The 13,859-nt window shown below is 38.2% G+C and overlaps 1 protein-coding gene across 1 annotated transcript in view; it reads left to right on the top strand.

The window, feature by feature from the left end:
• Positions 1-13,859, top strand: part of LOC306887595 (neural-cadherin-like) — a gene marked incomplete at its 5' end in the record, with an annotated part of 110,914 nt that overhangs the window by 74,709 nt on the left and 22,346 nt on the right. The window contains 5 exons of the mRNA XM_079445453.1: positions 783-951; positions 1,401-1,571; positions 2,343-2,515; positions 4,549-4,716; positions 12,468-12,717. Coding sequence (XP_079301579.1) covers positions 783-951; positions 1,401-1,571; positions 2,343-2,515; positions 4,549-4,716; positions 12,468-12,717 — 931 coding nt within the window. The remainder of the gene's footprint in view (positions 1-782; positions 952-1,400; positions 1,572-2,342; positions 2,516-4,548; positions 4,717-12,467; positions 12,718-13,859) is intronic.

Below are 13,859 nucleotides of genomic sequence, written 5' to 3'. Positions count from 1 at the left end.
TTGAGGTGCAGTAAGACTCAATTATGTGAGGTTGTGAGGTTCACCCAAAACACTGTCTCATCTTGGTCGCACATGCTTTTCGACATTCAGCCGAATACAAACCATCACCCTGCTTTGTAGTCGCTGGTTGCCAGCGCTCTTAATAGCACTGCAGATTATGGCAATAGACTATCTGTTCGAGTCTTTTCCCTTCCTAAACTGAGAAATCCTCTCTAAGCCCTCTCAGAAGGGTGAGTATATGTGTGTCGAAAGACAATGAGAGGTGTGAAGTGCAAAGCGCAGTGAGAATTCTCTTCAGAGGCTGGGAGGGAGGCTAATTCCAGCTTTTAGCCCCGGTATCGATCTAGTCACTTGATTAATCGCCTTAAGTTGACATGCCGCTCCCTTGTGGGCACTGCTCACCAGGACGCCCTGCCAGATGCCCGCTCTGTAATGAGAGCATGATGAGAAAGCAAGTGGAGGAGGAGGAAGAAGGAGGTTGAGGCCTCATTATGCGTGTGTGTGCTCCTATTATGGACTTCAAAAGAGGAATTTATTAACACTTTATCCTAAATACAAACTATATTCTCTCTGTCGTCATGTCTTGGTGTCCTGTTCCCGCTTTTCTTGCTCTTTATCTGTTATTATGAGAAACCATTTGTCCAGCATAAATCTAGTACTGTTTAGTTTTTGTTTGAGATCTTGATATTGGCCTTTTTCCAAGGCATTTGCTAAGTACGTATTTCTGCCATTTCTATTATTATTATTATCAATGTCTGAAACTCTGGTTTTGTTCTTTAAAGTGCCACAACTACAGCGTGAATGCACTGGTCCTGGAGAATCAGCCCCCGGGCACTTTTGTGCTGCGCGTGCAGGCTCACGACGCCGACACAGGGGTCAATGGGGAGGTCAAGTACGGGATAATGCAGAGGGACGGGGCCTCACCCGGGTTCACTATCAACCCTGACACAGGTATTTCCTTTCTTTTTTACCAGATCATTGATTACATGCAATTGAACCTGGGGTGCCATGTGTTTCTAGTCAATGGTCCTCATTAAATAAGCAGAATGCATTTCTTTATTCTTGGACGCCATTGAGATGTATGTAACAAAAAATGATTTATATTTCATTTTTAAATACTAATTAACTTTAATATGATTTATATTTAATAAAATTGAAATTTCAGAAAAGAAATGTATTTCTATATATTTTTTAATTTTCTGAAATTTCTTTTAATTTTGTATTTCTCTCTTAAATGTTTAATTGTTCAGATGCCAAACATCAGAGTGACTTCAGTTTGGTATCCTAGTCTGTGAAAAAAAAAAAATCACGAATTCGTGCCATTTAGTTGCATTAAACTTGTTGTGAATTATATAAAGTTGCAAATCATCAATGAAATGTGCATTGTATGTGTTGCACAGGTGTTATCAGTACGGTTGTAAGTTTTGACCGAGAGAGGCAGCGAGAGTACACACTATCGGTCACGGCGACGGACCAAGCACAGGAACCCCTCATCGGGATCTGTCAAATCACTGTCCTCATCGCTGACCAGAACGACAACGACCCCAAATTTGAGAATAGCCGCTACCAATGTAAGAACCAGTGAACAATGTTAATAACCCTTATGAAAGACCTATTCAAATTGATGCCAATGTAGCATATTTTTCTGATGTAAAAGTAAAAGTGTTTTTTTTAGATGGGTACATAGTAATATTATGATATGAAATTTTCCAAATGGTCCTCTGTAGTGATAGGATCTGTTGATGATACTTAAGATCTGTTCATCTACCGTGAGGATATATAAAGGAGTGAGAGGAGAGCGAGAACTCACATTGTAGCTGTAGACTCTAAACATTTATACATGGACTTTTAACATTGCACTTAACGGCAGGAATGAATTTTGCAAGCTTAACAAATTCTCAAGTCCAGGATTCCTGAGTGTAGTCAATACACATTAAACCTTAATATTAAAAATGCATAACAGTCTGAGCAAGGTGAGCTTTAATGCGCTGAACACAGTATAAACACGTCACTAATCCTTTTTAGATGCAATCAGATACAATCCTGGAAAGCTCGCTTAGCCTAGAAGTGTGAGAATTTGCTTTGCTCTTCTAAGTCATATTATTTATAATTGCAAATATAAGTTCAGTAAGTTTGATATCAGAATTCCTTTTCATCACATTAAAAGCGGTACTGAGAAAGCTCATTAACAATTAAAGGGCAAGATTGAAACGTTTCTGGGACGCACTTTCTTTTTTCTTTTTTTTCGCTGCACAGGGATTTTAATAGCAGCAGGCATTTCTTGTTTTTAGACTGTTGTTATTTGTTTTTGATGATGCCTGTGTTAACCCTGCCCATGCCAGACTTCCTGCGAGAGGACTCGCCGGTTGGGACGAGCTTCCTGAGGGCGGCGGCTCATGATGACGACCAGGGCACCAATGCAGCCATCACCTACTCTCTGTCCCAGCAGAACCCAGCCTACTTTCACATCAACCCCAGCACAGGATGGATCTACGTCAACCACCCCATCTCACAGGTACACATACACGCACCTTTACCTAGCTTTCAAAATGGAATAGACTTTATTACCTAGCAAAATCAATTTCTATTGGGCAGACCCATTGAGCACCTGAGCAGAAATATACCTGTGTAAAATGAAATAAATATATATGTGATTCAATAGATATAATTAATAATTAGTAATAAATACAGTTGTTGCATTATGCTTTGTATTTATTTAAAATATTATAATATATTTATATATATTATATTAATATTAGGGATTTATTATAGTATTGCTTTACTTGTTTTAGTAAAAAAAAAGCTCTATTTATAATTTTGTTGTCTCCAAATTGAGGTTTGTCCGATTTAGTTAACCTTTGTTTTTTTCCCTAAAGTAAACACATATGCAAACTTGTATGAACAAACTTATGTTTAGAGATCACATGCACACAATCCTGCTGAGAAAACTCAGAACTGCTTATTGTAGTACAGGTACTTTGTCTTGCATGCGTGTGTTTTATAGAACACATTCTCATCCTCCAGAGAGACCGGATCTTTTGAATCCTCAGAGTTTTGCATATTAAACATGGTAGGGTTCCAAAGAGATGCTATATATATCCATACAAACCTTAAGTCGAGGGACAGCTTTCTGTTATAATAGGCATAAAAATATGCATAAAAATTATATTTATTTTATTCAGGTGGGAGAGTGATCTTGCCTACTCATTTTTTTATTAAACATCATTATTTTTTCTCTTTCCTTTTTTCTTTTTATTAAACTAATAACCTTTTTTCTTTTTGTTATAATTAAACTTATTTATTTTATATTTTTGTAACCTTTGACTGAGACCCAGACTTCCAATCCTAGACTATAAAAATCAGTAATAAACATATGATATCATAATGTAAACATCAGTGAAAAAAAAAAACATAAATAATTTTAGTATTTATTCTGCAACTATTTTTATGGCATAAAAATTATGTTATGGCATAATTTTCAACACGACCAACAATTTTACCTCTAATAAAAACTAATACACACATTAAACTAGTGAGAATGTGAAATGTGTTTTAAGAGAGTTTATTTTAAAAGTAAATAAGGCCAAAATTTCCCATAGTTGAAGAAACATCCATTCTTGTGTTGTTTGGTCTGGGCAGAAATGCCACCGTCTTCACTTTTCTGCCCACGAATGGCTGTCTGTGTCATTTCTATGCTGGATATATTAGCTTTGAGAGGTCGGGGGTTGATTTGACATTAAAACGCTATGTGCATACAGAGCCATGGACAGAAAGACAGGCTCAGCTCTGGTGAAATCTCCTGCATTCTGTTTATAGAGTCGTAAGTGATGGCAGTGTTCAGGTAAAGCATCAGAGGCTGGACTTTATTAATGCACAGTTCATGTCCAGTGCTACACTGCTTTTAACATGCTTTCATCGCTCTTAACAGAAATGGATGTGGATGCAATTTCCTCAGAGCAGGTCATTAAGACGTGTATACTGCACGTCTGGTTTTTCATTAGCCAGTCTGACCACCTTGTGTCATTTATGTCCAAGTGGATCAGTTTTAGAAAGGCAGACGATGTCACCCACACTAAACTCACCTGTCTTCAAATTGACAACTTAAACTGCCCCCCCTGCTGTTATTCCTACCTCCTCTCATTCTATGTCTGTCTCTTCCTGTCTGCCTCTTCCTTTCCCTCATTCTGACCTGAAAAAGGCATCATTTTGAAGCCAGTTAAGCGAAGTTTACTGCTGACTCAATCTTAGAAGTGCTTTTCAATTATTAGGAGTCATTTGAAGGAGTCTTTAAAGTCAAAAAAAAAAAAAAAAAAACACACACATACACAGATCTAGGGTCTTAGCTGCTGTACATGATGTTCTGGATGTGAAACATCCAGTGGATAATGGAGACCAATTCTTCAGGTGGAAGTATCATAGATTTCTCTCATCTCTGAACTGTTTTTCAGTCATACTGTCTTCACCGGTATCAGTGACAACCTGTATTATTTCAGTGTATGCTAATAAGACCCTAGGCTGGATTATATCACCTGTCTCTTGTCCTGACAGACATCACGGATCAGCCAGCAGATCATCGCTACAGACGGAGGAAGTCGGAGCAGCTCGGTCGACCTCACTGTCATCATCACCAATGTGCACAACCAGCCCCCACAGTGGGAACAGGCGGAATATTGGGTCACGATCCCGGAGAACACACCGCGCGACACCAAAATAGTGGTGAGACGTTCATATTCCACCAGTTTCCTCTCTGCTTTCTATAAGAGTGTGAAATATGTCAAACATGAGGTACAATCACTACATTTCATAATTAAAAGCCATGGAACATAAAAGCATGGCTTTTCAGTCAGTCAGATTGTGCAGCTGTTCCTAACTGGTAAAATAATATATAATTATATACACTACCATTCAGAAGTTTGGGGTTGGCCATATTTTTTCAGGTCGGTAACATTTTTTTTCTTATGCTTACCAAGACTGCATTTATTTGATCAAAAATGCAGTTAAAATTGCAATACTGTTAAATATTATTAAAATGTTTAAATAACAGTTTTTTATTTGAATATATTTCAAAATGCAGCTCATTCCTGTGATGGCAAAACTGAATTGTCAGCATCTTTAGGTAATTTTCAGTGTTACATGATCCTTTAGATATCATTCTAATATGCTGATATGGCGCTGAAGAAACTTGAAGAAATCTTATTATTATGAATGTTGAAAAAATGTGTGCTGCTTCATATTTTTGTGTGAAACCACGTTAAAAAAACTTAGGATTCTTTGATGAATAGAAAGTTCAAAAGAACAGCCTTTATTTAATCTTTTGTAACATTATTAGGCCCGGTTTCACAGACAGGGTTTAGACTAAGCCAGGATTAGGCCATAGTTCAATTAGGACATTCAAGTAATTTTTATAAACATTCTTAGAAAAAAACATTACTGAGGTGCATCTTGAGACAAAACAAAGGCACTGATATATTTTAAGATCAGTCAGTGCAAGTGTATTTCAGTTGAAACAGCTCAGACTTACATTTTAGTCTAGGACTAGGCTTAAGCCCTGTCTGTGAAACCGGGAGTTAAAGTCTTTATTGTATCTTTTGATCAATTAAATACACATACATGCACACATACATACAGTATATATACTCATATATGCACACACACGTGCTTATGTGTGTGTATGTTCTTTTCTTTGCTCTTTTGACATGTAGTATGTGAAATCTTCAACATAGCAACTCATATGTGTGTCATACAAATACTTGACACACTATTGATTTGATTACAGGTGAAGCGAGAGAAATCACATAAGCATACATATACATAGTACACACAAATGTTTGGTCTTTTTTATTATTTAAATATGTATCAATATTTCTCAGTATTCCATAAATGATAAGTATATATTGTAATCAAAATATTTTTTACTCCATCTGCCATATTGGGTTTATTTTTACTAAGCTTTTCTCAGTTGATCTCTTGACTACTCAAAAAATAAATGCAATGCTGCCTTTAACCAAAACGATTTAACGTTTTAACAAGCAAGCACAATGTCTCTTGCTTTGTTGTGCTGTTGATAAGCAAAGGTAGAGTGTTGTGACTTTCTTACCGCTGAGGCTTGTCACATCTTATCCAGCCTTCATCTTGTTTGCTATTTCAGCCTGTTTCATTCGCTGTCACATTTTACATTCGTCTGGGTGCTTGTTCCCACAGAGAGATCAGCATCCACAAACAACCTCATCTGTCCAGCAAACTCAAGCAGACTGCTTGTCTGAACATTCTATTCTAATTCATTCAAAAGGGGCGAAAAGGCCAGTCCTCCGAGTCCGTTTTCCTCACATACAGCAGATTTATCAGTGAAGAGTGCCAGGAGGACTTCTGCTGGAGTCACTGTGTTTCCCTGACATCAGCGGCTTCCTCTGGCTGCTGCCAGCTATTCTGCAATCTGTATGAACCTCCGCATCTGTCTTAGCAGTCCTCGGCAGCACAAACTGTGGCGGGGATGTTCTCTTCTTCGTGTTGCCACAGGATGTAAAATAGGCTTAGGTGGGATTTTTGATCTTAAAATACCTTCTTTCCCCACTGGCTTGTAAAAGGTGGTTGCATCGGCATGGGTTTTAGTGCACGGACTGCTTCGCTAGTCATTTTTATTAACCTGTTTGTAAAGAGCTACAGGGTTTACACTGAATGGGAAGTACATAGAGACACTCATAGATAGACATTCTGTTCTAAAACCTACTTAGCTGCCTACCTAGACAGCTTTTTAAACATCACTTCCACATGAAGGTTCTTCCGAAAGGTAAGCAACAACATGTTGCCTTATAAGATAGCTTCTTGTCCAAATGATCATTTGCAGATAAGGCAATCCCAGAACTTCGCCAGCAAGCAAGATAAGATGTTTAGAACAGAGATTTACTGTATGCACATCCACAGTCTACTTGAGTCCTTTGATTGTACGTATTCATGGCGATGAAGAACAGGAAAAAGAGCTCAAATGGCATGTTCCATAGTAGTTTCTAATTGGCTGGGACTTGACTAGCAGCGTGAAGCTCAGTTAACTGCATTCATCTCCTGACAGCCCGCCCTCCTCTAGGGGCTTCTGTTAGCATCCCTGTCAAAGAAAATTAATACCGTCCTAATGTACTGTTCCACATGCCGCATGTTGAGTATTTTAACACAGATGTATTTTTGTAATCCCTATAATCACCTTCTATAGAACTCACTTCACTCAATTATTTATATTACTTAACATCTTCACTTATACTAATAGCATTCTAACCTACACTGCTTTCATATTTATACCAGGCTTTGCTCTGAACTAAATGTTCTCAATTCTAAGTATAGACTCTTATACACTTATACACTCAGAAATATAAATATGTAATTTAAATGTGTATTTTAAATTTATAAACGTATGTGTGTTTCTGTATAATCTTATCCTCTACACAGCATGAATTCTGCTATTAGCAGGGTATTAGCAGTGTAAATAAAACTGTCACTTTCTAGGGCACAATATCTAATGTGACCGCACTGAAGCATATTTTATGACGGGCACTGAAAAAGAGCCACCGCAAGGCATCTCTGATCAGCTTTTTCTTTCTGATGCCATTGCTGTGTAATGAGATGATTTCTAATTATTGCTAATTTCATGGCACCTCAGGCTGTGCTCATTTTGCTGGGAGTGCCATTACCCATCTTATCATCTAGATGTGTTTTTTGAACAGCTCTCTGAAACGGATCTCACCAGCTATTCTTTATCTCTTTTAGTCCTTTTGTGCAGTAATTTCTGATTTTGTACACTGATTTTCTTTGTGTATTACAGGACATGAGACCACAGCTCTCAGAATGTGTTTTGTTCTGCAATCACTCCATTTATGGTCTTGTTTGTACCTGTTGCCAATTCAGGGCCAAGAGTTTCTCATCGTGTTAGTTTTACTTGGTCTACAGTGGTTCTTAATCCTGGTCCTCACGACCACTCCGCTCTGCATATTTTACATGTCTCTGCATATTTTACATGTTTTAACACACCTGATTCAAATCACCAGTTCGTTAGAAGAGACCTCCATGAATGAACTGTGTTCTGATTGACATGGTCCTTACACAGTAGCTATGTTTCCATCAACCTATTTGTATGCAATATTTTGGAATATTGCATTAAAAAAAAAATGCTGGATGGAAATGCCAAGATGCACATAAATTCTAAAAATATGCATAAAAATCTTCTGCACACAACTGAGTAGGATAAACTTTATCCCATAAGAAAAATGTGCATAAACTTTACTGTATTTATTCCACCATTCTCATCAAAAAAGGCCAAGAGGACCGGGATTAAGAACCACTATGTTTTGAACTGTTCCTTTAACTGGAACAGTTGGGGAAGTCGTGGCCTAATAGTTAGAGAGTTGGACTTGTAATCCAAAGGTTGCGGGTTCGAGTCTCCGGCCGGCAGGAATTGCAGGTGGGGGGAGTGAATGTCCAGCGCTCTCTCCACCCTCAATACCACGACTGAGGTGCCCTTGAGCAAGGCACCGAACCCCCAACTGCTCCCCGGGCACTGCAGCATAAAATGGCTGCCCACTGCTCCGGGTGTGTGTTCACGGTGTGTGTGTGTGTGTGTTCACTGCTGTGTGTGTGCACGTTGGATGGGTTAAATGCAGAGCACGAATTCTGAGTATGGGTCACCATACTTGGCTGAATGTCACTTCACTTCACTAATGTAACTGGAAAGATTTCCTTGCTCAACCATTACTATGCTGAATGACTAACTAAAATTCTCAGGTAATCATTGGCACCTTGTGGGACCATCACATACAGGCACAAAATATTTTTCCAGAAGCTTCTCATTCGCTGTTCCTTGCTGGTAGAATGATCTTCTTAACCCTACACAGACAACTAAATCCCTGACAATATTCAAGTAATCTCTTCAATTAACTGCATCCTGCTGACTCTTTTGAAAAAAAAAATCTTCTGTGCCTTCATAAATCCCTCCCTGTTCAAGGTCGTATAGATGATGTTTGAAACATAGTATTTCTAGCATTTCTTGTTTTGTTGCCTCCTTAAAATGAATTACTTGTATTTTGTAAGTCACTTGGATAAAAGTGTCTGCTAAATGAATAAATGTAAATTTTGCATGGCTGATCAACAAGCTAGACTAGTGCCAAACCAGCCCTAACTAGCCTAATCAGCTATGACTAGAAAAATGTATATAGTATTAGACTGTCTAAGATGTACTGTATATCCTCCCTAAGTTATCTGTAGTTTCAGCTTTTGAGTTTCTGCACGTCTGTGTGTGTGTGTGTATGAGTTTGTGTGTGTGAGTGTGTGTGTTAGCATTAAGTTCACCACAGTGTGCATATGAAGGTGATGGTCCTGGGGGCAGTGTGTCAGAGCAGATCTGTGCGTCCCTGCCCACTCTCATAGCTCTGCTAATGGAGGATGTACCTGGAGGTCACCTTCAGTGTCTCTTCAGTCAGAAAACACGATAAGTGTTGTTCCTCAGAGCTTTTTATCACCTCCCTTCCTGCTCTCCGTTAAGTTTCAGTACTTTTTCATATTCAACCACTACTTTGTCAGCCCCTCCACACTTCTTTTAGTCAGATGGAATGATTATAATTGGAGTCGAGAGGTTTCAAAACACAGGTCGCACAAGTATTCAAATGCAATCACTGCCTTTGTTAATGGAACGCACCTTGACAATTGGACAAATAACCTAATTTTCTTTATCCTTTCTTTCGCGTGTCTCTATTTCCCTCCCTTCGACGCCCACACCGACGGCCGAACTCTAACACCGATGTTCCCCGTAATATGACTTGAAAAACAAAGCGCTTTACAACAATTACAGTCGATCTCTCTTTTGCTTCAACCCTGTAAATACAGTATGAACTCCCTAATGCGAAATAACCGTAGCAACTGGCTGTTCAAATCTGTTCTGTGCATTGGGAGCCTTCATGCTAATTCATCCTCAGAACTCTAAATACAAATTAGGCTTGTTAAACAGTATAATGCATTCATTAGCAACACTGAGTAGCCTTGTTGTGCGTCGAGTGCTCCTATTCATTTCTCGCTCTCACTTCCTCCCCCCTCGCCTCTCTTCTTCATCTATCTATCTGTCTCTCTGTCTAACTAATTAAAAATTTAAATATCAGTCAGCTCATTGTGGTATTATCTCAAGGAATGCTAATTAACACATTTTCAAAAGCAGTAATTGCAACCTTGAGGATGTAATTTAAAGGGCCTTGTTCGTGTGTATGGATAATGAGAACGCCGTTCTCATCAAGCCTGAGAGACATCCGTTAATAAACTCTTGGAGGGAAGATTAGACAGGTTGGGATTTGAAAGTTGACCAAATTTCAGTTTAGTTGAATAGGGGAACTTTCGGTAGTATGAATAGTTTAACCCCACGGGTGGTTAACCAAAAGAATGGTGTGGTGGGCTGGTAAATGAAAGGCTCTAGGTTCAAACCCCACAACGGTTGATCTGTGAAATATCACCATTGTACTCTTGATCAAAACACTTAACCTTGGGTTACTCCAGATGCATTGTCCCTGTAGAAACTTCACTGTAAGTCACTTTGGATAAAAATGTCAACTACATGATGAATTAGTTGAAATTAAGGTTTTGAAGTGAAGGCAAGATGTCCCAATGGACAGGAGCACAAGCCTAGGTAACTTCTGAGAGATATTTGATCTCAAAATATGCCCTTTTGAGGTGTCATGAGAGTGTGTAAGTGACTGTTTCAGGCCTCACAAGTTCTTTCTATGAATGCCATTTTACACTATTTTATCTACTAATTTCGAAAGCATAAGAAAAAAAATCTTTGCATCAAAAAATAAAGTCTTTATAATACTTCTTTGTATTAATTTTTTTTTATTTTGTGACATTATGTCATGCACATTGAAACCCTCACATTTAAATTTACATATTACATTTAAATTTATAGCCTATACTAATTACTTTAATGATACCTTGGGTAGGGAAATTTTCTATCCAAAAAAATCTTCATGAAATTTACTTCAAAATTGTTAGATCTGAGATCCGCATCAGTATTGAGACGGTCAAAATAGCATAGGTCAAGAAAGTTAGAGGAGCTCTGTCAAAGTGACTGTGGCAAATAAGTTCACTGAATAGGTCATTTCTGTTGGGGAACACATACTGGATGGCAAAGCTGACCCTTAAAAACAGGAAGCAAAAGCCACAGAGCTTTTAAGATGCTTGTTTTCTGTGTTGCAGAGGGCGGATGCTCTCAAAACCATGGCCAGGGTTGATTTAATGGCTGACTGGACCCATGATCTCTCTCTACAACTCGTCATTTCTCCATCTCTCTCTCTCTCCACACACCTTTATTTTGCTCTACCTTTTCACCCCGTCGTCTAAGTTTTATAACCTGTGCTGTACGCCAGGCATTCATTACTCTGGATGACCATACATGGTTTAGGACTTTCTCTTTGACTTTTGACTGTTGGCTTTGCTTTGCCGTTGGCTGTATTGTTTCTGGAATGTTTTGTTTGCTTTATAGTGTCATTTGGTTGACGGTGTTTTGGGTTAAATGTGTTTTAGTCAGCTAAAAGACATTTGAATACTCATCAGAGACAAGTTCCAGCTGTAATACTAGATTTTCCAAGCCAAAATCGGTTGCATGTCTTGTATCCAAGTACTATGCACATGTTTTTGGCTGAGCACCGAATAAACAATGACTTTGGCTTTTAGGTTTTGGCATTGCACTTCTAGCCAAGGTATGAGAACAATAAAAAAATGTCCATTTATTCAGGTTGACAGCTAAGTAGTAGTCAAGTTTTATATCTTTTTTTAATAGTAAAACATAAACACTTATGTTCATAGCTGGTTTAATCACTGTTGTTTTGCAGTTAATATAGTATATTGGGATCTGGAATATATTATCACATTCATTTATTTTGAGCCAGAGAAATACTGCTCTGATTAAATTATCAGTAATGTACTAATTGTGGTTAGAAAATCTATTTCTTACTCCTTAAGTATCTTTGTTTTGTTAGTATAATGCAGCTCTGTGAGACAGAAGTCTGAAAACTACTACTGCAGAAAGTCACTCCATAACTGTCAATATCAGTTCGATAAGCAATTGGATGGATTATAGATGAACCTTGTCTAATGTATTCACATGCTGCAGTCAGCAGGCGCTTGATCGACGGATCTGCTGATTTCAAATGCCTTCTCACAAATAATGCTAATTATCCTGTTTGAGCTTTGGGAGAAGGTGTTTGCTTCTTACTCTTAAGTATATGTTTCATAATGAAAAAATCTTATAAAATATTATAGCACATCCAAGCAGTTTTTACCCAATTACACACACAAACTCATATGCACATCAAAAGGTTTTAGACGTAACAGGAACCTTCACATCACTTCTGACACATCTTCTATTCATGACATAATATTTCACCATGTAGGCCATATTTAATTTTATGCCACCAACTTAAAGCTCATTTCTCCCCTCCCAACAGACCATCAAGGCGACGTCCCCTCTTGGTGACCCCAGGGTGACTTACAACCTGGAGGAAGGTCAGGTTCCTGAGACCAACATGCCTGTGCGCTTCTACATCAAGCCTAATCGGAGGGACGGTTCTGCCTCTATCTTGGTGGCAGAGAATCTAGACTATGAGACGACACGTTTCTTTACACTCCGAGTGCGTGTACAGAACGTGGCGGCTGTACCACTAGCTTCCTTCACCACTGTCTATGTCAACATCACAGGTGAGCGATACCTATCTATAATCAGAGTTATATGTAAACGTAAATTGAGTGTCACCCATTTGGGTTAATTTTATATATATGACATTTATTTGTTGTACATTTTAACAATAGATGCACTTTTAGTATTCTTTGATGAATAGAAAGTTCAAAAGAACAGCATTTTCTAGAATATAAATCTTTTGTAACATTATCAATAAATGGTACCATGTCTAGAAATCATGGCAACTACTTTATACTTAGTGTAAGACAAAAAGAAATAAAGAAAGAAAGAAAGAAAGAAAGAAAGAAAGAAAGAAAGAAAGAAAGAAAGAAAGAAAGAAAAAAAGAAAGAAAGAAAGAAAGAAAATGCATAAATCTGACACAATGATAATAGTCCATGATGACACCTCTCACTAGTGCTCTACAAATATGCCTCGACAACCGGTTCCACGCTGCCTGTGTGCCCTCAGAGAGGTAAACACATTTGCGGTAGTTTAGCAATCAGCATTTCATGCCAGCGCGGTTTCTCAGAAGCACAACAGTGTCTGATCTGATCCACTGATTGTGTTTGAGCCGCTGACGCTAATGTTTTTTTTCCCCCTTTCTTCATAGCTCATTTAGCCTGTGTTGTGCATTTGTACACAAAAGTGTTCTCTGCTGTCATTGAGTATATGTGGAAATCCAGAGCGCTGATGAGTGCATGACAGACGGTGGGTGGGGGGGTAGAGCGACGGTGTGTATGTGTAATAGGAACAGTGAAGAGCTTTGGCACCGACACACAACACTTGAGACCACATCAGCATTAATTAAGAGGAAAATGGAGATTGAAATAGAGGGAAAAGGAGAAAAAAAGCCCACGGAAAAACTAGTTTAGAGGGGCTGTAATCTGCGAAGAGCAGAGAATCCAGACAATAAACCTGCATTAAGTGAATCCACACATTAAAACCTGCATATATTCTTGCCTAACTTATGCACAGTTAACCACAAACCAAATGTGATCACAAGGAAGCCATAAAATAAAAATAATGAAAAGACCAACAAATGACCCTAAAAGAGACTTCTAAGCCATTGAATTAGATATAAAATATCAAACCAAGTGGAGTATATTTTATAGAAATACTGCAAAAGCAAATTTTTCAAGTTAAATGTTTTAAATGTTTTTA

This window comes from Barbus barbus (assembly GCF_936440315.1).
Source record: "Barbus barbus genome assembly, chromosome: 21".
Taxonomy (NCBI): Eukaryota; Metazoa; Chordata; class Actinopteri; order Cypriniformes; family Cyprinidae; genus Barbus; species Barbus barbus.
Note: the sequence above shows the minus strand (reverse complement) of the source record. Positions and strands in the feature narration are given on the sequence as shown.